General features: G+C 45.2%; 2 protein-coding genes across 2 annotated transcripts in view; one reads left to right on the top strand and one right to left on the bottom strand.

The window, feature by feature from the left end:
- Window positions 1-26,519, bottom strand: part of LOC145354069 (uncharacterized) — a 169,524-nt gene that overhangs the window by 37,712 nt on the left and 105,293 nt on the right. The window lies entirely within an intron of this gene.
- Window positions 966-26,519, top strand: part of LOC145353721 (sialic acid-binding Ig-like lectin 12) — a 71,158-nt gene continuing 45,604 nt past the window's right edge. The window contains exons 1-2 of the mRNA XM_080204489.1: window positions 966-1,005; window positions 1,681-2,046. Coding sequence (XP_080060615.1) covers window positions 966-1,005; window positions 1,681-2,046 — 406 coding nt within the window. The remainder of the gene's footprint in view (window positions 1,006-1,680; window positions 2,047-26,519) is intronic.

The following is a 26,519-nucleotide window of genomic DNA, read 5'->3' as shown; positions in this document are numbered from 1 at the left end:
GATGATGGTCATCTTCTAGAAGCAGATAGAGACCTCAGACTGTTGTAAAGAGAGGTTGAAGATGTCTGTGAATACCCCCACCAGCTGATCCATGCAGGATCTGAGTGCTTGTCCGGGTACCCCATCTGGGCCAGTCGCTTTCCGTGGGTTGACCTTCAAGAAAGCTGCTCTGACAACTGCAGTGGTGACCCCAGATACAGGTTGATCCAGGGCTACCAGGGTGGGGGGCGGGGGGGCATGTTCTCACTGACCTCTTGCTCAAAATAGGCGTAGAATGCATTGAGCTCATCAGGGAGGGATGCGTTGGAGTCAATGATTTTACATACCTTCATCTTATAGCCTGTTATGTCTTGCAGTCCTTGCCATAGTCAGCAGGGGTTGGTGTGGCTAGCCTGGGGCTTTAGCTTGGTCCGGTACTGTCTTTTGGCATCTTTGGTGGATCTCTTTAGATCGTATATGGCTTTCTTGTATACGTTAGTGTTGCCTGACTTGAACGTTTCAGACCTGGACTTCAGCAAGTCGTGGATATCCCTGTTCATCCATGGTTTTGGATTGGGGAACATGCGGATTTGCTTCTTTGGCACACAGTCTCCTGTGCACTTACTAGTGAAGTCAGTTACTGTAGTGGCATACTCGTTCAGGCTGGTCACAGAGTTTTTAAATACTGACCAGTCCACTGACCCTAAGTAGCCCCATAGGAGACCATCTGATTCCTCAGCCCAACATTGCATGACTCTCTCTGATGGATTCCCCTGCTTCAGTTTTTGCTTGTAAGCCGGTAGCAGGAGCACAACCTTGTGGTCTGATTTACCAAAGTGAGGCAAATCAGACCACGAGGCTGTGAAGACATTGTCTAAAAGCAGTTCTGATCACTGGAGCTGTCGGACAAGAGGTGAGGTCTCATTAACTCCTTTCTCTTTCAGAGCTTGAGAGTGAGAAGCTGGTGAAATATCTGGGAGTGGACAATGATCGGGAAATCTTACTTCTTCCTGTCAGTTCTCCAAGGTAATATCATCATCAGCTCGGACAGGTTTATAGTTAATAATCTTTGTAAAAGACTCTTATTGAGCTCTGATTGGGAACCAATTCAGCAGTGACCCAGTGTACAAACTCACACCCAGTCCCATTCACCCATCACCCCTGTGTTCACTGATACACACTGACTCACCGTCTGATGGGAGGTTATAGAGATAGGGAGGGTCGTAGGGGCTGGAGGAGGTTACAGAGATAGGGAGGGGTGTAGGAGCTGGAGGAGGTTACAGAGATAGGGAGGGGGTGTAGAGGCTGGAGGAGGTTACAGAGATAGGGAGAGGGTGTAGAGGCTGGAGGAGGTTACAGAGATAGGAAATTGAGTGGGGATTGATGTAGCGTTTGGAAATTGAGGATGAGAATTTTAAAGCATTTCTGAGTCTGCAACCAATGGAGGTGAGCAAGTAGAGAGACTGGGATAAAAACTGGGGATGAAATCTATCCTAATGCTGGGCCTCTGATAGCCTTGGCTCAGACTTTCTGCCTTTTGTTAATTTTGGTCAGAATGTTCCACAAAAACAACACAGAAGTTCCGATAATAGACAGGCTGTTCAGATTCCCACTTCCTGTCCATTCACACCATGCTAGAAGAATTGATAAGGATGTTGATATTCAGCTCCCAGTGTTAAACGTTGATACTTCTTTTGCCAGTTGGACTGTCACAAGAGTGGAAAGGCAACACTCCACGAGAGGTGACAGCACAGGAAGGTTCGTGTGTACAGATTCCATGTCATTACAGTTATCCATCATATTTGGCGAACCAGCCACGAGTTGGAATCTGGTACAATAACGAGATGTGGAATGTATTGTCTATTGCCTTTCACTCCAAGGATCACAATTACGAGTTGTCACGGTTCCGCAATCGGACCCGGCTGTCTGGAGACCTGAAAGATGGCGACTGTTCCCTCATTATAAATGACATCACACAGAGAGATGCTGGACCTTATTATTTCAGAATCGAATTTGAGAGCAAAAATAATTACAGCTACCAGCCTGTAACCCAGCTTCGCATTTCTGGTAAGTGCTGTGTTGTAATTACTCAACAATTCACATTCAACATCAGAAAGTTGACAAATGGAATATAATGTGGGAAAATGTGAAGTTGTTCATTTTGGAAGGGAGAACAAAAGAACAGAGCATTATTTAAATTGAGGAAATTTGCAGAAACATGGAATACAAAGGGACTTGGGGTACTTGTGCACGAAACACAGAAAGCTAGCACACAGGTACAGCAGGTAATCAAGAAAGGTAATAGAATGTTGGCCTTTATTTCAAGGGGGTTAGAAAGATATTATTTAATTGAAGGCAGTTCAGAGAGGTTCACGGTATAGAGGAAATGATCTCTGGGTGTGGAGGAAATGTTAACCAGGTTGGGACTTTAGAAGAATGAGAGGTGGTCTAATTGAATCAATCTGATTCTTAAGGAGCTTGACATGGTAAATGCTGAGCGGGGGTTTCCCCTCATGGCAGAGTCCAGGACCAGAGGGAATAGTCTCAGAATATAGGGGCACCAATTTAAGATTGAGATGAGGATGAGGTTGTTCTCTTAGCGGGTAGTGAGTCTTTGAACCCTTGCCACAGAGAGCTGTGGGGCAGAGCCCTTATGTATATCTAAGGCTGGGATAGATGTTTTTTATCAGTAAAGGAATGAAGGATTATGTGGAAAGGACGGGAAAGTGGATGTGAGGGATGTTGAATTGAACGGCAGAGTGTGCTCGAGGGGCCGAACGGCCAACTTCTGTTCCTATTTTTTATGGTCTTTTCTGATTCCAGGAAAAACAAATTACTGCAGAATCTGGATGCATAAAATAAAAACAGAAAATGCTGGAAAAACTCAGCAAGGCTGGCAGCGTCTGTGTAGAGAGAAACAGAGATGATGACTGGAACTTCACCACCTTGCCCGCCATGGAATTGGCAAGGGTGAGGGTCCGACAATGGAAATCTCCATTGACCTCAGGCGGGAATTTCCAGTCTCACCCAAGCGAGGCTGTAAAACCCCACCCAATGTTTCCACTCCAATAGAATACTTATTCTGTTCTATCTGTTGGTTCAGAGACAATTTCAAACTGTTTCTGTCCTATCACAAACAGGATTTAATTTAAATTTGGACAAAGTGATGAACCTGTTCTCCCTGAGCTGTGAGCTATTCCTCCAGCCCCACCCAGTCTGGTCAAATCAAGGGCCATTAAATAAAAGTATATTAAGCTGCCTGACAGAGTTTCAGCAAGTCTAAAAATAGGAAATTCTTTAATGATCATTGTAATCTAAGTTCTGATTTCCTCTTTGTAACAGTGCTTTCTCTTGTGGGACTGTGATTTCTATTTGAACTGATGCTTCATGTTATATTTATCTCAAAGGATCCATTCGCTGTGTGTTAGATTTCACAGATAAACCCACACTATTCCCTGCTGAAATTATTGCAGGAAAGCGCGTGAACATAAGCTGCACCTTCAACACAACGTGCAATGGAACAGCACCTGTCTTAACCTGGGACACACCCATTAACATACCTGGATCAATCTCAAACACTGTAACTCAGCATGGTGTCACTTTGACTTATACTTCTGTTCTGACCCTGATCCCATCACCCAAACACCATGGACACAATCTCATTTGTAGAGTGAGATATCCAACTGTTTCATCGGAACGGATCCTTGAACTGACTGTGCAATGTAAGTAGATATAATTCATTCTACATCAGGTACAGTAGTTTCCATTCTGCACAGTAAGATCCCCACTAGCAGCACTGTGGTTTGGGCTGGCATGTCTGCCTTTCAATAGCAACATTGCCTCATGAGAACACTCCATTAAATCATATATTGGGATCATTTATATCCCATGATATAATATCATATGTCATATGAAAGATGGCACCTCTGACAGTTCAGCACTACCTCTGCACTGACCCTCTAAAATTGCAATGTTCCCTCGGCACTGACCCTCCAACAATGCAGCACTCCCTCAGTACTAATCCTCTAAGGGTGGCATAGTGGCGCAGAGGTTAGCACTGATGCTTCACAGCACCAGGGACCTGAATTCGAATCCTGCCTTGGGTCACTGTTTGTGTAGAGTTTGCACATTCTCCTCTTATCTGCATGAATTTCCACCAGATGCTCTGATTTCCTCCTACAGTCCAAAGATGTGCAGTTATGTGGATTGGAGATACTAAATAGTCCATAAGTGTCAGGGGGACTAGCTAGGGTAAATGCATGGGATTATGGAATACGGCCTGGGTGGGATTGTGGTCGGCGCAGACTAGATGGGCTGAAAGGTCTCCTTCTGCACTGTATGATTTTATGATTCTAAGATTCTAAGCATGTGACAGTGCAGCACTCTCTCAGTACTGACTCTCTGATAGTGTAGCATTCCGTCAGTACTGACTCTCTGACAGCGCAGCACTTCCTCAGTACTGACCCTCTGACAGTGCGGCACTCCCTCAGTACTGACCCTCTGACAGTGCGGCACTCCCTCAGTACTGACCCTCTGACAGTGCGGCACTCCCTCAGTACTGACCCTCTGACAGTGTGGTACTCCCTCAGTACTGACTTTCTGACAGTGCGGCACTCCTTTAGTACTGACCTTCTGACAGTGCGGCACTCCCTCAGTACTGACCTTCTGACAATGCGGCACTCCCTCAGTACTGACCCTCTGACAGTGCGGCACTCCCTCAGCACTGACCCTCTGACAGTGTGGCACTCCCTCAGTACTGACCCTCTGACAGTGTGGCACTCCCTCAGTACTGACCTTCTGACAGTGCGGCACTCCCTCAGTACTGACCTTCTGACAATGCGGCACTTCCTCAGCACTGACCCTCTGACAGTGCGGCACTCCCTCAGCACTGACCCTCTGACAGTGCGGCACTCCCTCAGTACTGACCTTCTGACAATGCGGCACTCCCTCAGCACTGACCCTCTGACAGTGCGGCACTCCCTCAGTACTGACCCTCTGACAGCGTGGCACTCCCTCAGTACTGACCCTCTGACAGTGCGGCACTCCCTCAGTACTGACCTTCTGACAATGCGGCACTTCCTCAGCACTGACCCTCTGACAGTGCGGCACTCCCTCAGCACTGACCTTCTGACAGTGCGGCACTCCCTCAGTACTGACCTTCTGACAATGCGGCACTCCCTCAGCACTGACCCTCTGACAGTGCGGCACTCCTTCAGCACTGACCCTCTGACAGTGTGGCACTCCTTCAGCACTGACCCTCTGACAGTGTGGCACTACCTCAGTACTGACCTTCTGACAGTGCGGCACTCCCTCAGTACTGACCTTCTGACAATGCGGCACTTCCTCAGCACTGACCCTCTGACAGTGCGGCACTCCCTCAGCACTGACCCTCTGACAGTGCGGCACTCCCTCAGTACTGACCTTCTGACAATGCGGCACTCCCTCAGCACTGACCCTCTGACAATGCGGCACTTCCTCAGCACTGACCCTCTGACAGTGCGGCACTCCCTCAGCACTGACCCTCTGACAGTGCGGCACTCCCTCAGTACTGACCTTCTGACAATGCGGCACTCCCTCAGCACTGACCCTCTGACAGTGCGGCACTCCCTCAGTACTGACCCTCTGACAGCGTGGCACTCCCTCAGTACTGACCCTCTGACAGTGCGGCACTCCCTCAGTACTGACCTTCTGACAATGTGGCACTTCCTCAGCACTGACCCTCTGACAGTGCGGCACTCCCTCAGTACTGACCTTCTGACAGTGCGGCACTCCCTCAGTACTGACCTTCTGACAATGCGGCACTCCCTCAGCACTGACCCTCTGACAGTGCGGCACTCCTTCAGCACTGACCCTCTGACAGTGTGGCACTCCTTCAGCACTGACCCTCTGACAGTGTGGCACTACCTCAGTACTGACCCTCTGACAGTGTGGCAGTCTCTCAGTACTGAACTAAAGCTTGTGTCTGGTTTACCTGGTTTGTAGTGAAATAAACCTACATTGATATTACACCTTTCAGGGTCTCTCAAAGTAATTCACAGTCCATGAATTGAACTGATCTTTGTTTTTAGATGCACCACAGAATCTTTCAATTGCTTATTTTGATATGTTTGATGCTTCATGGATCAATATAACTGATAAGTGACAGTGATAATCTGCTCTGTCAAGAGCTTCCCAGCTTCTAACCTGACCTGGAGACATCTTAATGTCACAATGAACAGAACAAGATCCAACAATGAGCTGTGGTTGGTGATTCCTCATGTTATATCCAGGGACACTGGAGACTATCAGTGTGTGGCAGAGAATGAACACGGAGCAGTGGAGGGGTCCATCACCATCACTGTGGAACGTGAGTGTACACAGGCGGCAACATCTCTCTCACACAAATGGGCAAACACACACAGTACAATATTTTTTGTATAAATGTTACATTGGGAAGGAAAAGTTGCATTTAAACGGTGATGAGAGCATCCTGAAATACTTTATGGCCAATGAGATACATTTGAATTGTCATCATGTTAAAATATAGAAGCATGGCCATCAATTTGTGCACAGCAAGATCCCAAAAACACAATGTAATAGTGATCTGAAAATCCACCGTATCATTGAATTTGGTTGACCCCTAAATAGAGATTACACATACAAGGTGGATCACTAATAACTCTTTTTGGGAAGGAAACCTGACAATTTTACCAGGTCTGAGTGAATAGATGACTCCAGCCTCAAACACCAACATGGTTGACTCCTAACTGCCCTCTGAGCTGGTCTCCCAGTTTATGTCAAACAGATGGTTCAGAAAGAAAACCTGTCTCCACTTTCTCAAGGTGAAATTAGGGACGGGCAATAAATGTTGACATTGCCAGAGAATGAGTATTTAAAAATTGAGTGAGTGTCTCGCTTCTGGAGATACAGCGGAGCATCTTTCTAAAAGCTTAGTGCAATAATTAATGTCCGTTTTTTACAGAGAGAGACTCCAGTAACTGGATAATAGGCTTGCTCACAGCTGGGATCATGTTGGGTATTTTCCCGGCTGGAATTTTCATCTTCATGCTTGTGAGAAAGTAAGTGAGAAGGTTTAACTTAATGTTTTTCTAAATATTTACTGCAATCTTTCCTTAAATCAGTGATTCTTTCCCTCCTTTAATCAAGCACAGTGATCTGTGGGATCCTCACTCTTTGATATTAGTCTTAATCAATGAGCCCACAACATGCCTATACAGTCTCGAATGAGTGACTGTTGTCTTTATAACAGCACAACATTCATCACTACATCTGTTGCACGAGGATATTGTTCCTGGGTGCATTTGGGATCTCACCCAGGATGTAATAGTGGTTGAGGAGCAGGAATGGATCTGATTGGTCCTCAGTGACATCTCATCATTGTGCTTTTTTTTGTAATGATTTCTGAGGATCTTGGATCTGAACAAATCCTTGACACCCTGACTGGCTGCATAAACCTTCTGTGCGATCCTGGATGTGAACTTACTGTCCCAACTGTAAGCCTGGCAATTCTGTACCTGCATTTTCCTCAGGCAGTCCTTTAACAAGCTGTATCTTTCTTCTCAGCTTTGATGAAGGGTCATCCAGACTCGAAACACTGGCTCTACCCTCTCTCCACAGATGCTGTCAAACCTGCTGAGATTTTCCAGCATTTTTTTGTTTGATAATAATATGTAGATGTTGATTTCTCTACATTTGAGAATTAGATATCACCATGCAAATTATTCATTCAGCTAGGCCATAAGGGTAAGGAGGAGAAGTCATAGTGTGATCGATAGTCCACTTCTCACACAGATCCTGAAATGCCTTACCAATAAATTGTGGACTCTTTTCTGAAATGATCTCTCCAGATACACCAAATGAACTAAAAATACCACCCAGAGAATCCACGATACTTGTTCTTGATGAATTGTGCAATTGTTGAATAATGGGGTTGCTGGTAAAGTAGGAAACAATCAAAATGAAGTCAGTGCCATGGACATGAAAGAGGTCAGACTGGATTTTGGACCAATGATGGGCAGGAACCTCCTGCGCATTCAGTTGTTCTTTGTGCTGACTTGACATATGCACTTGACATGTCCGTACTTCTTGATGACCTCGATGTCATTGTCCATGCCTGGCCGGCCAATAGACTGTCTCTCTTGTGAGTATGTCTGCTCTATGTCCATGTATGTGTGATCATGTTGAAGAACATCAAGCCACAAATATTCCTGTATGGTGACCTGGCTGCCTTTAACAATAACACTCTAGCAGATGCCTAGCGAGATGTTGGTAGTCTTCGTGTCACAGGAATGGCACATCATTTCTCAACAATTACCTCAGCAAGGATGATATTAAAAGTAAAAGTTTATTTATTAGCCACAAGTAGACTTACATGAACATTGTGAAGTTACTGTGAAAATCCCCTTTCAGCAAAATTGGGAATGTCTTGAGCATGTCTTTAATCTCCTCTCTTTTGCTTGGATTGGGGTCTATGTCAGCATTGGAATGAATAGAACTGAAGAAATTGTCCTGCTGTACATTTCAGACTGCTGATCACCAATTCTTCAATGATGCATCCTTACGCAGATAAATACAGATTGTGGTCATGTTCTTGCTTCGACCTTCCCACACCAGCTATGTCATGGACACACAGATGTATTCTGATACAGTGCAATTAATGTGGTTCATCTGAGCTTGAAATATATCCTGGTTAAAAGACAGCCTCAGAATAAATCTTTGAAAATGGTATGTTCCAAATGTGGTGCGAAATAAAGTAAGCCCTTGGGATTTTTCTCCGAGATGGACTGGTCAGTAACCATGCTTGGCCTCAAGATTCGAGAAGAATTTTGAACCTACAAATCTTTGAGTTAACTCTTTAATTGTGGAGATTTTGTCAGGGCAATGTTACAAAGCTGCATTTAAAGGCTGTGAATCAATGACCTCTATAACAAGTCCTTGAGCTACACCAATCTGTCTTGTCTTGGAAACTCTGATTGATCCTGTATTTCTCACATTTGTCTCGCTCAATGTCCATTCCTTTTAGTGTGTAGATGCAGCAATTACGTGTTTTCTGAGGCTGATCTACCTTGTGCTGTCTGACTGATTCAATGTATTGTCACTAGAGTGAGTTCACAACATACTGGCAGACCTGCTGAGCCTTTAGTTTCCACGATATACAACACCTGTGACATTGATTGCACTTGCACCTCCAGCACTATGGACCATGTACTAATGAACAGTTGTACACTGGAGGTTTACAACAGTAGATTTTGTCATAGCCTACTTGTCTGTGCGCATATGCATTTTAACATTTGCAGATTTGTAGGCTGAAGCGGGGCTGTGGGTAGGAGAGTGGGTAGTTGATATGCTAACATTTGTCCCTGTGTTAATCTTGGTCAATAACGAGTAATTACTAACCTTCTCAGTGGAAATATTTGCAACCTTGTGAAACACTTTGGACAGGGTGATGGTTTCTGTGTTTTTCACATTGAGATTGATGGTGTGAAATGTGTTTGCCACCTTTTGTCACATTGTGCATCTCATCATCATTTTCTGGTTTCTCAATCACCTGATTGGATAGTGGAAGGTTATTCTTATTGATTGAAGTCCCCATTCTGTATGCACTGTTTGGATCAGTGCATAGCTCTTTTTAGCTGTGTCAGTCTTTGCTCTGGTTGCTGATAATGGTCTTTTCTGCCCTGCAGAATTGATGGAAAGCTGGGCATTTTTTGCTGTATTGCAGAAGACCACATCTTCCACATGTCTTGCTAGGTTTGGTGTTTGAGGGAGTGCTCTGTCCAAGACCGCAAGAAACTACAAAGGGCCGTGAATGAAACCCATTCCATCACGCAAACCATCCTCCCATTCATTGACTCTGTCTACACTTCCCACTGCCTCGGAAAAGCAGCCAGCATAATTAAGGACCCCACACAGCCCAGACATTCTCTCCTCCACCTTCTTCCATCGGGGAAAAGATACAAAAGTCTGAGGTCACGCATCAACTGAATCATGAACAGCTTCTTCCCTGACGCCATCAGACTTTTGAATGGAACTACATTGCATTAAGTTGATCTTTATCTGTACCCTAGCTATGATTGTAATACTATATTCTGCACCCTCTCCTTTCCTTGTCCCCTATGTACTCTATTAACAGTATGTTTTATCTCTGTAGCTTGCTAGAAACAACACTTTTCATTATATCCCAATACACATGACAATAATCAATAAAATCAAACCATATCAAATCAACATTTGGGGCTGTACTCCAGATCTATAAGCTTTCTTGATCTGCATGTATTTCTTTACACATACATCTATCCTTCAATAGCTCTTTGATGTTATATGTTTTGGACTTGTCGAGTGGATCTTTCTGAAACACTTCCATGGGAGTGCGCATGATTAGCAACTCAACAATTCTGTCTGTTTATCTTTGGAAAGACATTGTATGTACCCTTTTCTCTGCATCTGCCGATAAAGTGGTTGATGGATTCCATAGGTGTTGAAGTGACAGGGAATCTAGCCAATAAAATTTGAATTTTAACCTGAATCTGAACCGGTCTTACAATGTAGTCCATTTCTTTTAGGGATCTTTTAGCTCCTGATATTTTCAGCCTGTATAAACTTTCATTCCTAATTTTGTGGCTTGATTTTCTGGTTCAGATAAAACAGAATTAAGAAAACACAGCTCTGTATGGTTTAAACATTCTGATTTCAGACAGTAGGTCAAATACAATTCATTTTAAATGGTGGAAGTTGTTGGACATTTTAACTATCTCTTTTGACCTTCCTTCTCCTGTAGTGCCTGGAATGAGAGTTGCTGCAACTGCTTTCACGTACTTAACCATGAACACACCGACAGACCTGACAACCTTCTCTACGTCAACATCAACTTCTTGGTGCTGCCTAGCAGTGATGGAACTGTGCACAAAAGCGAGGTCACAGAGTACGCGCAGCTCAAATTCCAGCGAAACTGAGTGTTAAACGGGGAAAGGGGCTGTGGGTGTATGAAGCCAATAGGGTAGAATAATAATTAACAGAAATATAATGTTGTTGAAATTTTGAAAAGAATTTTCTGAATGTGCTTTCTAAAAGCTGCAACTTTTCATGCTTTCAAAATTGCAAGAAGCTGATGAATTCTGCATAATTTTTCATCTATTAGTACAAGCAATTTAAATGCTCAGGTGGTTCCGAACATTTTTTCAAATTAAATATCATACTCTAGTAAATGATTCCTATCTCCAAAGCATAATTTCCTGTTGCCACAAGCCAATTTTATTATTTAAATTCCTATGTCCTCATTTGCAACAGAAAATTCCCATGTAAACATGTCACATTGTAATTACATCCTCCTGCCAGTGGTGGTGTCCTAGCATCAACATTTTGCCTCTCAGAGACTGGAAGAGATACTTCCTCTTTATTTACAATATTAGTAACATACAGGTATGGCCAAAGATAGTATTTTATCCATGTTTATGATGTTGGTAATCAGAATGGTTTTATTGGTTGTATTTGCCTTATTGCTCAGACAGAATTTTAGTGAAAAGTGTTTTCCAACCCTCCATCTCTGTCTTGCCAAGAGGAAAAAATAACTTTAAGACAGAGCCTGGGAGTACACAGGATCAGTCCTTCTGTGATGCTCTTTAGGTGAGTTGGTGCGGAATCAATGGGCCAGATGGCCTCTTAATGCACTGTCAGGGTGCTGTGGTTCTACCTGGGCTGTTTGTAGGATCTTGCTGTGCACAAATTGCCTGCCACATTTATAACATTACAACATTGATGCTGCCACAAGGTCACATTAGATTCAAAATGTAAACTCTGTCTCTCTCTCTCCACACATGTTGCCAGACCTGCTGGGTTTTTCCAGCACTTCCTGTTTTGATTCATATTTCCTTTTGTTCAGATTCTCCCTCAGCCTCCTGAATGACTCCATGTCTACGCTAAAGAATTCCCAAGTGAAGAATGATCATAACATGCTAGAATTTCACTTTTAGTTTGAGGGTGATAAATTTGGGTCTGAAGCAAATTACTCAAACTTAACTAAAAATAATTATAGAACATAAGAACATAAGAAATAGGAGCAGGAGTAGGCCATCTAGCCCTTCGAGCCTGCCCCGCCATTCAATAAGATCATGGCTGATCTGTCGTGTCTCAGTTCCACATTCCCGCCCTCTCCCCATAACCCTTAATCCCCTCACTTATCAAAAACCCATCAACCCGCGTCTTAAAAATATTTAGCGAGGCAGCCTCCACCACTTCAACGGGCAGAGAATTCCAGAGATTCACCACCCTTTGAGTGAAGAAGTTCCTCCTCAACTCCGTTCTAAACCACCCCCCCTTTATCTTGAGGCTGTGCCCCCTAGTCCTACTGTCCTTTCTGAGCGGGAAGAGTCTCTCCACCTCTATCCTATCCATCCCATTCATCATCTTATATGTCTCAATGAGATCTCCCCTCATTCTTCTAAACTCTAATGAGTACAAGTCAGCAGAGCTATGCCCCCACCTTTTTCCTCCCGCCTATCCTTCCTAAACACTTGATACCCCTGGACATTCAGCTCCCAGTCCCTGTCAGCTTGCAGCCACGTCTCTGTAATGGCCACCAGATCATATCCATTTGTGCTGATCTGCGCCACCAGCTCATCCACTTTATTCTGAATGCTCCGTGCATTTAAATAAAGTGCCTTCATCCCAGCCTTCACCTGGACCCTATTTGCCAGAACGCCACCAACCATACTCACGCCCCCTACTCCCTTTATTATTGGGATATCCTCGGCCTCCTCCCTTACCTGTACCCTCTCCTTAACTTTAGACCCCGTAATGTCACCTACCCTCGCACCCTCCCCCCCACTAATTAGTTTAAAGCCCTACCTACAGTCCTATTTACAAGATTCGCCAGGACTCTGGTCCTAGCACGGTTCAGACCAACCCCATCCCACCTGAACAGGTCCCACCTACCCCAATACTGATGCCAATGCCCCATAAATTCAAACCCATTCCTCCCACAACAATCCCTGAGCCACCCATTCACTTCCTTAATCTTATCAACCCTACGCCCGTCTGCACTCGGTTCAGGCAGTAGTCCGGAGATAACCACCTTGTCGGTTCTACTTTTTAATTCCATTCCCAGCTTTTCATACTCCCTCCCCAGATCCTCAGTTTGCATTTTGCCTATGTCATTGGCACCCACATGTACTACAACAACCGGATTCTCACCCTCCCACTCCAGGTTCCTCTGCAGCCCAGATGTGACATCCTGGACCCGAGCACCAGGCAGACAACACACCCTTCTGTGCACTTTGTCACTGTGACAAAGGACAGTGTCAATACCCTTAACCCCACTGTCCCCAATTACGACTACGTTCCTTATCACCTTCTCTTTGCCTATATCCTGCGTCTGCATCACTGTACTGTGTGCAGTTTGCTCACCAACCTCACCTCCCTCGTTCTCGTCCACACTGGAAGCAAGAACCTCAAACCTGTTATGCAGATTGAGAGGCTGAGGCATCCGGTCCCCACCCTCCTTCCTCCGGTCCCCACCCTCCTTCCTAGACAGAGTAAAGAAGAGTGACACAATAAGCTGAAGGTAAGACCTGAAGTACGGTTTACAGTTTTTTCTCTTTAAGAAGGGATATACTCACAGTGGGTCCATTTCAGAGAAGGTTCACTGGGCTGGGCTGATTCCTTGGATGACAGGGGGTTGTCTTATGAGAAACAGTTGAGTAGGTTTGGGCCTTTACCCTTTGGAGTTTAGATCATATCAAAACATCTAAGAACGAGTATACCACTACAGTAACAGACCTCATCAACAAATGTGTCGAAGACTGTTTGCCAAAGAAGCAAATCCATGTATTTTCCAACCGGAAACCACGGATGAACAGCAATATACACTGCTTACTGAAGTCCAGGTCTGAGGCGTTCAAATCGGGTGATGCTGACCTACACAAGAAATCCAGATACGATCTATGGAGAACCATTAAAGATGCCAAGAGACAGTACCAGACCAAGCGAGAGTCCCAGGCTAGGCACACTGACTCACTGAGTAAGGCGAGGTCTGCAAGATCTATCAGATCTGAAGGTGTGTAGAATCGCCAATGCACCCCTCCCCGATGAGTTCAACGCATCTGAAGCCTGTTCCGAGCAAGAGGTCAGCAAGAGCACTTGCTGAAGCCTCAACCGAACCAGTATCGAAGGTCACCATTGCAAACATCAGATCAGCCTTTTCAAAACTTAACCCACGGAAAGGTTAACTTGGATGGGGTACCCAGACGAGCACTCAGATCCTGCGTGGACGAGCGGGCAGAGGTATTCATAGACATCTTTAACCTCTCCTAACACTGATCTGAAGTTTCGATCTGCTTCACAAGACCACTATCATCACTGTACCAAAGAAAAGTCAGGCAGCATGCCTTAATGTCTATCATCCAGTGGCTCTGACATCCATCATTATGAAGTGCTTTGAATGGTTAGTCATGGCACGCATCAACTCCGGTCTTTCAGATTGCCTGGATCCACTACAGTTCACCTACCACCGCAACAAGTCCACAACAAGACACTATTTCCCTGGCCCTGCTCTGAACTCTAGAACACCTAGATAACAAAGACATCAATGTCAGATTCCTATTTATTGACTACAGCTCAGCCTTCAATTCCAATCATTCCCTCAAAACTCATCTCCAAACTCTGTGACCTGGGAATTGGATCCTTCCTGTGTGACTGGATCCTGAACTTCCTAACCCACAGACTGCAATCTGTAAAAATAGGCAACAGCACTTCTTCTATGATTATCCTCAATACCTGTACCCGACAAGGCTGTGTCCTCAGCCCCTTACTATCCTTCTCAGACACTATGACTGTGTGGCCAAATTCCTCTTCAACTCCATTGCAAGTTTGCTGATGACAGCACCATAGTGGGTTGGATCTCAAGCATTCTCCACCATTCAATACTTGTTTCTTTAACTCCACATTTTTGCCCCACCTCTTGTCCACCTCCACGCCTCAAGAATTTTGATTTCCTGAAGTCTCTAATCTCACCCTTGAATATGTTCAATGGCCCAGCCTCCACTACTCTCTGGGGGCATGAATTCTACAGACTAATGACTGTCCGAGAGAAGGAATTCCTCTTCCCCTCTGTCTTCAATGGAACTTTCCACGGTCCACCCCTCCGCCCACTCCGATTCCCATGGTGGATGGGGTGGTAAAATTCCAGTCTATGAGTCTCTCAAGCACTGAGGCAATCTGCTGGTACGCCCACACCTTGACATGGTGGCTGTGTCTGGAGGTTTCTTCAATTGCTCACACTGATCTGTGGGATTGTCATTTTTCGATGCTGTTCCTGGTTTCATTATCCTGTATGATGGGAGAGGAGCTGGAACAGATCTGATTTGCCCTCAGTTATGCCTCTTTGCCTTTGTCTGTGTGATGACTGTGATGCTAATGTGCCTTTAAGAAGTGTATTTTTAATAATGTTCTCTGCAGTTTGTGGACCTGAACTGTCTGAGCCAATGTCCTTTTATTGCAGCTAGGGTCATATAATAGACTTTTTGTTTATTTTTAATCTGGACCTAATGGAGTTTCATAAGCTTACAACCCTTTTGAGTTGTTGCGGGGGGCGGGGGGGGGGGGGGGGGTGGGGGGAAGAGAATGATTGGCAGGCCAGGTGGGACAGTTTTTTTTCTTACAGGAGAACTTTACTTTCAGCTTTACTTAGAAGCTGTTAGGACTGCAGACTGCTTTCTTAAGTTTATTTATTAGTGTCACAAGTAGGCTCACATTAACACTGCGATGAAGTTACTGTGAGCAGTATTTCTGTGTCTCTCCCTGATATTGGAAATTTAGCTCTTGGTGGCTGACTAGCTCGTAACCAGAGGCAAGAGGTGCTTCTGTCTCTTGAAGTGGTTGGCTGACTAAAAGCTAGAGGCCACGGGGTGTGCTGGGAGTTCCAGGATGGATAAGTTAGAGTTTCAATTCTCCAGCCCAAAGTCACAGCAGGTGTTGTAAAGCTGCCAGGAGAAGCAGGCAGTCCCCCTTTCAAACAGGTACATCGTTTTGGATACTGTTGAGGGGGATAGCCTGTCAGGGGGAGATACCAGCAGCAGCCAGACTTGTGACACCACAGCGAGTTCTGCTGTGGGACAGGGTTGGGCAAAGAGCAAGCGAGCAGTAGTAATAGGGGACTCGCTAGTTAGAGACACAGACAGGCGTTTCTGTGGCCGCAATCGAGACTCCAAGATGGTGTGTTACCTCTCTGGCGCCAGGGTCAAGGATGTCTCTGAGCGATTACAGGACATTCTTAAGGGGGAGGGTGAGCAGCCAGAGGTCATTGTACATATTGGTATCAACAACATAGGTAGGAAAAGGGATGAGGTCCTGAAATGTGAATATAGAGAGTTAGGCAGAAAGCTAAACTGCAGGACCTCGAAGATAGTAATTTCAGGACTTCTATCATTGCCACATGCTACTGAGAGTAGGAATAGGAGGATTAGGCAGATGAATGTCTGGTTTGAGAGCTAATGCAAGGGGCAGGGATTCAGATTTTTGAATCATTGGGATCTTTTCTGGGGAAGGGCTGACCTGTTCAAGAGGGATGGGTTACACCTGAACTGGAGGGGGACTAACATCCTGGTGGGAAGATTTGCTAGAGCCACTTGGGAGGTTTAAACTAATTTGGCGGGGGGGGTGGGATCCAAAGTAGGAGGGAGACAGAAGAGAAGGTTGAGAACAGCACAGAAGTTAAAGAGAGCACATTAAATAGTAAAGGCAGTGTCAGTAATCCTAGTACCAGACAGATCAGGCAAAAGCAAGACAGAGGGCAAGGGCAGTCCAGATTAAACTGCATTTATTTCAATGCAAGAGGCCTGACAGACAAGGCAGATGAACTCAGGGCATGGATGGGTACATGGGATTGGGATATTAGAGCTATTACTGAAACATGGCTAAGGGAGGGACAGGACTGACAGCTCAATGTCCCAGGGCACAGAAGCTATAGGAAAGATAGAACAGGAGGTAAGAGAGGAGGGGAGTTGCACTTGTGATTAGGGAAAACATCACGGCCATACTGAGAAGGGATATATCCGAGGGTTTGGCCATTGAGTCTATATGGGTAGAACTAAGAAATAAGAAGGGGGAAATCACTTTGATAGGGTTGTACTATAGGCCCCCAAATAGTCGGCGGGAAATTCGGGAGCAAATATGTAAAGAGATTACAGATATTTCCATGAAAAATAAGGTGGGAATAGTGGGAGATTTTAACTTTCCCAACATTGATTGGGACAGCCATAGCATTAGAGGGTTGGATGGAGAGAAATTTGTTGAGTGTATTCAGGAGGAATTTCTCATTCAGTATGTGGATGGCCCAACTAGAGAGGGGGCAAAACTTGACCTCCTCTTGGGGAATAAGAAAGGGCAGGTGACAGAAGTGTTAGTGAGGGATCACTGTGGGACCAGTGATCATAATTCTATTGGTTTGAAGATAGCCATGGAGAATGATAGGTCTGGTCCAAAAGTCAAAATTCTAAATTGGGGTAAGACCAATTTTGATGGTATCAGGCCAGAATTTTCAAAAGTTAATTGGAGGAGTCTGTGGGAAGGCAAAGGGACGTCTGGTAAGTGGCGCACTTTCAAAAGTGTGTTAACCAGAGTTCAAGGTAAGTACATTCCTCTTAGAGTGAAGGGCAAGGCTGGCAGAAGTAGGGAACCCTGAATGACTCGGAATATTGAGGCCTTGGTCAAGAAGAAGAAAGAGACACATAACATGCATAGGCAGCTGGGGTCAAGTGAATCCGCTGAAGAGTATGGGGATGTAGGAATAGAGTTAACAGAGAAATCAGGAGGGCTGAAAAAGGACACGAGATTGTTTTGGCAGATAAGGCAAAGGAGAATCCAAAGAGCTTCTACAAATACATAAAGGGCAAAAGAGTAATAAGGGAGAGAGTTGGGCCTCTTAAGGATCAACAAGGTCATCTATGTGTGGATCCACAAGAGATGGATGAGATCCTAAATGGATATTTCTCATCAATATTTATTGTTGAGAAAAGCATGAACTTGGGGAAATAATTAGTGATGTCTCGAGGAGTGTACATATTACAGAAAAGGAGGTGCTGGAAATCTTAAAGCGCATCAAGGTAGATAAATCCCCAGGACCTGATGAAGTGTATCCCAGGACATTGTGAGAGGCTAGGGAGGAAACTGTGGGTACCCTAGCCGAGATATTTGAATTATCGAAAGTCACGCGTGAGATGCCTGAAGATTGGAGAGTGGCAAATGTTTAAAAAGGGCTGCAGGGAAAAGCATGGACTACAGGCCAGTGAACCTCACATCTGTAGTAGGTAAATTGTTGGAAGGTATTTTCAGAAACAGGATCTACAGGCATTTAGAGATGCAAGGACTGATTAGGAACAGTCAGCATGGTTTTGTGATTGGAAAATCATGTCTCACAAATTTGATTGAGTTTTTTGAAGGGATAACAAAGAAGGTAGATGAGGGCAGTGTAGTTGATGTTGTCTACATGGACTTTAGCAAAGACTTTGATAAGGTACCACATGTAAGGTTGTTGCATAAGGTTAAATCTCATGGGATCCAGGGTGAGGTATCTAAATGGATACAAAATTGGCTTCAAAGTTCAATACTGATGGTCTAGGCTGACTTCATAAAACACATTGGAGTTTCTGACCTGAATTATGATACAACTTCAAAGATCTGTTCTGAGCCAGAGACCTTTATCACCACAGCTTGTTGATGCTAACCTTCTGCAGGATGCGGGATGTCAACTTGTCATCCCTACTGTAAACTTGGCAATTCTGTATTCTCATTTTAATCATAAATCAGAGTCAACATGTGTTTGTGAAAATGAACATCATGTTTGAAAGGTTTAATAGAATTCTTTGAGGATGTAGCAAGCATGGTGGCGAATGGGGAATGAGTAGATGTGGTGTATTTGGATTTCCAAAAGGCATTCAATAAAAGGCTACTGTACAAGATAAAATGTGATGGTGTTGGGGCTGAAATATTAAAGAACCAAGAACAAGAACAAAGAAAATTACAGGAACAAGCCCTTCGGCTCTTCAAGGCTGCACCAACCATGCCGCCCAACTGAACTAAAACCCCCTACCTTCCCGGGAACCATATCTCTCTATTCCCATCCTATTCATGTTTTTATCTAGACACCTCTTAAAAGTCATTACTGTATCTGCTTCCACTACCTTCCCAGCAATGAGTTCCAGGCACCACTACTCTCTCTGTAAAATGTCTGCCTCATACATCTCCTTTAAACTTTGCCCCTCACACCTTAAATCTATGCCCCCTAGTAATTGACTCTTCCACCTGAGAAAAAGCTTCTGACTATCCACTCTGTCCACGCCCCTCATAATCTTGTAGACTTCTATTAGGTCGCCCCTCAACCTCCATCGTTCCAGTGAGAATAAACCAAGTTTCTCCAACTTCTCATCATGGCTAATACTCTCCATACCAGGCAACATCCTGGTAAATCTTTTCTGTATCTTCCCCAAAGCCTCCACATCCTTCTGGTAGTGTGGCGACCAGAATTGAACACTATATTCCAAGTTCAGTCTAACTAAAGTTCTATAAAGCTCAACATGACTTGCCAATTTTTAAATTCAATGCCCTGGCCAATGAAGGCAAGCATGCCATTTGCCTTATTGACTACCTGCATTGCCACTTTCAGTGAGTTATGCACCTGTATATCCAGATCCCTCTGCCTATCAATATTCTTAAGGATTCTGCCATTTACTGTATATTTCCCATCAGTATTAGACTTTCCAAAATGCATTACCTCACATTTGTCCAGATTAAACTCCATCTGCCATCTCTCCGCCCAAGTCTCCAACTGCTATATCCCTGCTATATCCTCTGATCGTCTTCATCGCTATCTGCAAATTCACCAACCTGTGTGTCGTCTGCAAACTTACCAATCAAACCAGTTACATTTTCCTCTAAATCATTTATATATATTACAAATGGCAAAGGTCCCAGTCCTGATCCCTGAGGAACGCCACTTGTCACAGTTTATTTATTAGTGTCACAAGTAAAGCTTACATTGACACTGTAATGAAGTTACCATGAAATTCCCCTAGTCACCACAGACTGGCATCTGTTTGGGTCAATGCACCGAATCAGCACGTCTTTCAGGATATGGGAGGAAACTGGAGCACCTGGAGGAAACCCACGCAGACACAGGGAGAACACTCAGATTCAGCACAGAAAGTGACCCAAGCAGGAATCAAACCCAGGTCCCTGGCGCTATGAGGCAGCAGTGCTAACCACTGTGCCACCGTGTGGACTGGGTAACTAACAGAAAACAGAGAGGGGCAATTTTCAGGTTGGCAAACTGTACCTCATGGAATGCATGGAGTCCAATTGGACTCCTCCAGAAGGCTGCTGCCCTCGACTTGACCTGTATGCCCAAGCCATCAGGAGGTGCGTCAATACCAGATTCATTAACCGCACTTACAGGACAACTCCGAACATCACCCAAGCACAACGCAATGCCATCCTAGCTCTCAAGACCAACCGCGACATTGTCATCAAACCAGCAGACAAAGAAGGAGCCATCGTCATACTGAACAGAACGGATTACTGCAAAGAAGTGTACCAACAGCTGAACAACAAGGAACACCACAGACTGTCACCTGCAGATCCGACCAAAGAACAGACCCGTCAACTCAACACTCTGATCAAGACCTTTGATCCGGAGCTTCAGAGCACCCTCCGTGCTCTCATCCCACGTACTCCCCGCCTTGGAGATCTCTACTGCCTCCCAAAGATACACAAGGCAAACACACCCAGCCGTCCCATCATATCGGGCAATGGGACCCTGTGCGAGAACCTTTCCAGCTATAAAGAGGGCATCCTGAAACCCATTGTACAAAGAACCCCCAGTTTTTGACACGACACTATGGACTTCCTACAGAAACTCAGTACACATGGAGCAGTTGAACCAGGAGCACTCCTCGTCATAATGGATGTCTCGGCTCTCTACACGAACATCCCCACGATGACGGCATTGCTGCAACTGCCTCAGTACTCAATGCCGACAACTGCCAGTTTCCAGGTGCAATTTCACAACTCATCCGCTTCATCCTGGACCACAATGTCTTCACCTTCAATGACCAGTTCTTCATCCAAACACACGGAACAGCCATGGGGACCAAATTCGCACTTCAATATGCCAACATCTTCATGCACAGGTTTGAACAAGACTTCTTCACCACACAGAACCTTCAACTGATGCTAAACATTAGATACATCGATGACATTTCTTCCTTTAGACTCATGGTGAACAATCACTGAAACAACTATATGATGACATCAACAAGTTCCATCCCACCATCAGACTCACCATGGACTACTCTCCAGAATCAGTTACATTCTTGGACACACACATCTCCATTAAGAACGGTCACCTCAGCACCTCACTGTATCACAAGCCCACAGATAACCTCACAATGCTACACTTCTCCAGCTTCCACCCTAAACACGTTAAAGAAGCCATCCCCTACGGACAAGCCCTCCGTATACACAGGATCTGCTCAGATGAGGAGGATCGCAACAGACACCTCCAGAAGCTGAAAGACGCCCTCATAAGACCAGGATATGGTGTTCGACTCATCGATCGACAGTTCCGACGCGCCACAGCCAAAAACCGCACCGACCTCCTCAGAAGACAAACATGGGACATGGTGGACAGAGTACCCTTCGTCGTCCAGTACTTCCCCGGAGCGGAGAGGCTACGACATCTTCTCCTGAGTCTTCAACATCTCATTGATGAAGATGAACATCTTGCCAAGGCCATCCCCACACCTCCACTTCTTGCCTTCAAATGACCGCGCAACCTCAAACAGACCATTGCTCACAGCAAACTACCCAGCCTTCAGGAGAACAGTGACCATGACACCACACAACACTGCCACAGCAGCCTCTGTAAGACGTGCTGGATCATCGATAAGGATGCCATCATCTCACGTGAGAACATCATCCATCGGGTACACGGTACATACTCTTGCAACTCGGCCACTGTTGTCTACCTAATACGCTGCAGAAAGGATGTCCCGAGGCTTGGTACATTGGGGAGACCATGCAGACATTACGACAACGGATGAATGAACACCGCTCGACAATCACCAGGCAAGACTGTTCTCTTCCTGTTGGGGAACACTTCAGCGGACACGGGCATCTGATCTTCGGGTAAGCGTTCTCCAAGGTGGCCTTCAGGACACACGACAGCACACAGTCACTGAGCAGAAACTGATAGCCAAGTTACGCACACATGAGAATGGCCTCAACCGGGATCTTGGGTTCATGTCACACCATCTGTAACCCCCACAACTTGCCTGGACTTGCAAAATCTCACTGACTTTCCTATAAGAACATAAGAAATAGGAGCAGGAATAGGCCATCTAGCCTTTCGAGACTGCCCCGCCATTCAATAAGATCATGGCTGATCTGAAGTGGATCAGTTCCACTTTCCCGCTTTCTCCCCATAACCCTTAATTCCCTTGTCTATCAAAAACCTATCTACCCGTGACTTAAATATATTTAGCGAGGTAGCCTCCACCACTTCAACGGGCAGAGAATTCCAGAGATTCACCACCCTTTGAGTGAAGAAGTTCCTCCTCCCCCCCTTATCTTGAGGCTGTGCCCTCCAGTTCTGCTATCCTTTCTAAACGGGAAGAATCTCTCCACCTCTACCCTATCCATCTCTTTCATTATCTTATACGTCTCTATAAGTTCCCCCCTCATCCTTCTAAACTCCTTTGTTTCCTGCCTGGAAACAATACACATCTCCTTAACCTGTGCTTAAAGCTCTTTCCATTCACATTGTATGTACCTTTAAGAATTGATTAGCTGTAAAGACTCACATTCCAATCATTATGCATGTAAATTGAGTTTGTGTCTTTGTGTCATTTTTACGATCAGAACTCCCAGCCACCTGACAAAGAGACAGGCTGTGCGAGGTGGTCCACTTTGGTAGGAATAATGGTAGGAAGGATTATTACTTACGTGGAGAAAAACTGCAGCAGGCGACGGTGCAGAGGGACCTTGGGGTCCTTGTGCATGAGTCGCAAAAGCCCAGCTTGCAGGTGCAGCAGGTGGTCAGGAAGGCGAATGGGATGCTAGCCTTCATAGCGAGGGGGATTGAATATAAAAGTAGGGAGGTCTTGCTGCGGCTATATAGGGCATTGGTGAGGCCGCAGCTGGAGTACTGTGTGCAGTTTTGGGCGCCGTACTTACGCAAGGATATTTTGGCCTTGGAGGGAGTGCAGAGGAGGTTTACTAGGCTGATGCCGGAGTTGAGGGGGTTGAGCTATGAGGAGAGGCTGAATAAACTAGGCTTGTACTCGTTAGAGTTTAGAAGAATGAGGGGAGATCTCATTGAGACGTATAAGATGATGAATGGGGTGGATAGGATAGAGGTGGAGAGACTCTTCCCGCTCAGAAAGGACAGTAGGACTAGGGGGCACAGCCTCAAGATAAAGGGGGGGCGGTTTAGAATGGAGTTGAGGAAGAATTTCTTCACTCAAAGGGTGGTGAATCTCTGGAATTTTCTGCCCGTTGAAGTGGTGGAGGCTACCTCGCTAAATATTTTTAAGACGCGGGTTGACGGGTTTTTGATAAGAGAGGGGATTAAGGGTTATGGGGAGAGGGCGGGAATGTGGAACTGAGCCACGACAGATCAGCCATGATCTTATTGAATGGCGGGGCAGGCTCGAAGGGCTAGATGGCCTACTCCTGCTCCTATTTCTTATGTTCTTAAAAGCTTAGGCTTTTGCTACAAATAAACCTGTTTGGACTTTAAACTGGTGTTGTGGGATTTCCTCATGGAGTGCCACAGGGGTCAGTGCTGTGGCCTCAAATATTTACAATCCACATGAATGACAGATGGAGGATTCGATTGTACTGCAGACAGATGTTCTGACTAGAGCATGAAGATAAGCAGGAAAAATGTGGAGATAGGAAAGAAAGCTGTGAGGAGGATAGAAAGAGGCAGCAGAGCAATAAAAATAGTTTCAGTGATGGGCAAACTATTTGTGATATGGAATTTAAGGAGGGAAAATGCAGGGTTGTCCACATTGGCAGGAAGTGTTGAAAAGCAGAGAATTAGTAGAGAGACTGCAGAATACTGCAGCACAGAGGGAACCTGTACATGAATCTCAGAATGTTCCCATGTTGGTACAGCAAAGAATTAAGAAGGTCAATGAAATATTGACCTTTATTGAAAGGGGGATAGAGTGTAAAAATAGGGAAGTCTTGCTACAACTGTATAGGCCATTGGTGAGGCCACACCTGGAGTACAGTGTATAGTTTTCATCTCCTTGCTGTAGGGGAGCAGTTCAGAGAATGTTCACGAGACTGATATCTGGGTTGAAGGGGTTTGTCTAATGAAGACATTTTGAACAGTTTGTGTCGATACTCACTGGAGTTTAGAAAAGGGAGAGGTGATCGAATTGAAACATAATTGTGAGGGGTTTTGACAGAGTGGATGCTGAGGCTAAAATAACTCCTCAGAAGCTGGTGTCAGAATGAGGGGTGTCCCACTGAAGGGGAAGAAGGAGGATTTTCTTCTCTCAGAGGCTTATCAGTCTGTGGAATTCTCTCCCCCAGAGGGCAGTGCAGGTCACTTGTTAAAAGTTCATCAGCTGACTCCTGTGACTCTGCTCAGTAAAAAGTCTGACAACACCAGGTTTCAGTCCAACCGATTTATTTGATAGTAAATTCACTAGCTTTCGGGTTAGCCCCTTCGTCAGGTGAATGGAGAGTTCTGGCCTCAGACAGAGCATATAAAGCACAGACAGTTTACAGATTACTGATTAGAATGCGAATCTTTACACCTAACCTGTTGAAGTCTTAAAGTGGCTAACAATGTGAGTGGAAGGAGCACTGATCACAGGTTAAAGAGATGTGTATTGTCTCCAGACAGTACAGTGAGTGAGGTTTTGCAAACCCAGGCGAGTCACGGGGTTACAGATAGTGCGACATGAACCCAAGATCCCTGTTGAGACCATCCTCATGTGTGCGGAACGTGGCTATCAGTCTCTGCTCAGCGACTCTGCGCTGTCGTGTGTCGTGAAGGCCGCCTTGGAGAATGCTTACCTGAAGGTCAGAGGCTGAATGCCTGTGACCACTCTGCTCAGTCACCTCCTTCCCCTATCTAACAAAAGATAAAAGTTAGGATTGATCAGGCCAGCTTCCACTCTGCTATCTGATTTATCCAGTGGTAACATCAGTTGGGACGATAACACCACTGAGTACAGCTGTCACACACACTCTGAATATTTTAATTTCAGAGATCTTTATGGATTACGGTCTGCAATTCATTGTTGGGCCATTTCAGAATACGTGTGTAAAGTGAAATATCGATCCATGCTCTTCTTCTCATTGTGCACATCACTGTCATCTTTTGGTTTGTCAATCACTTCATGTCTGTATTTCTCTCTTGAAAGATTTCCTGTACAGTCAGCAGCTGTGATTTCAACGCTCCCCAACACTGCGACTGTTGTGTCTGATCAAAGGGTGGTCTCATGTTATGCAGCGTGACTGAAGGCTGTTCACCGTGTCGTACCTGTACTGAATCTTGCTGCCAGAATGTTTGATCACCACCGAACATCATGTTGTGTTTTAATAATGATATAAAAGCACCAATCACTCATTCGGGATTGTATAAATGTGTTGTGGATTCAATTATTTAGACTAGGCACATGAGAGCAGATGTACATGGATAGAAAGCTTGAAGACACCAGCAGCAGAGCCATGTGTGCTGTGTTCTGTAACATAGTAAAAAGTCTGACAACACCAGGTTTTAGTCCAACCTATTTATTTGATAATATTCTCACAAGCTTTCGAGGGGTTACCCTCTTCGTCAGGTGAATGGAGAGTTCTGGCCTCAGACAGAGCATATAAAGCACAGACAGTTTAGAGATTACTGATTAAAATGCGAATCCTTACACCTAACCTGCTGTTCAAGACCTGAAGTGGCTGACAATGTGAGTGGTAGGAGCACTGATCACAGTTTAAAGAGATGTGTATTGTCTCCAGACAGTACAGTAAGTGAGGTTTTGCAAACCCAGGCAAGTCACGGGGGTTACAGATACCACCTCATACACCAGCTTTACAGCAAACGCCACGCCCTGGAAACTAAAATGGAATACATTCTCTCAACTTGTACTCAGGATGCAGACCAACTGCGAAACTCTGCCAAGCAGATGAGACAAAGAAACTACACCACCTACATGCACACCAAGAATAGGAAACTTGAGAAACTCGGCATCGCCGCCAGCAACAACCAAGCCTCCCCCGGCACCACAGTAGAAAACAGCACTACCGCAGGGAGGTCTATTGTCAACTTGTCGGACTACACACTTCAACCAGATGAAATCGAAGTTCTCAGTCGAGGGCTCAATTTCTGCCCCACCACCAAAATGGACCCCATCAGTCTCGCAGCGGACACAGAGGAATTCATCAGGCGAATGAGGTTGCGGGAGTTTTTCCACAAACCCCAAGAGGCCAGCAACGAACACAATGAGACAGTCGATGAACCAGAACAGCCGACAGAG

This window comes from Carcharhinus amblyrhynchos, chromosome 16 (genome assembly GCF_965287045.1).
Source record: "Carcharhinus amblyrhynchos chromosome 16, sCarAmb.v2.hapA, whole genome shotgun sequence".
Classification (NCBI taxonomy): Eukaryota; Metazoa; Chordata; class Chondrichthyes; order Carcharhiniformes; family Carcharhinidae; genus Carcharhinus; species Carcharhinus amblyrhynchos.
Note: the sequence above shows the minus strand (reverse complement) of the source record. Positions and strands in the feature narration are given on the sequence as shown.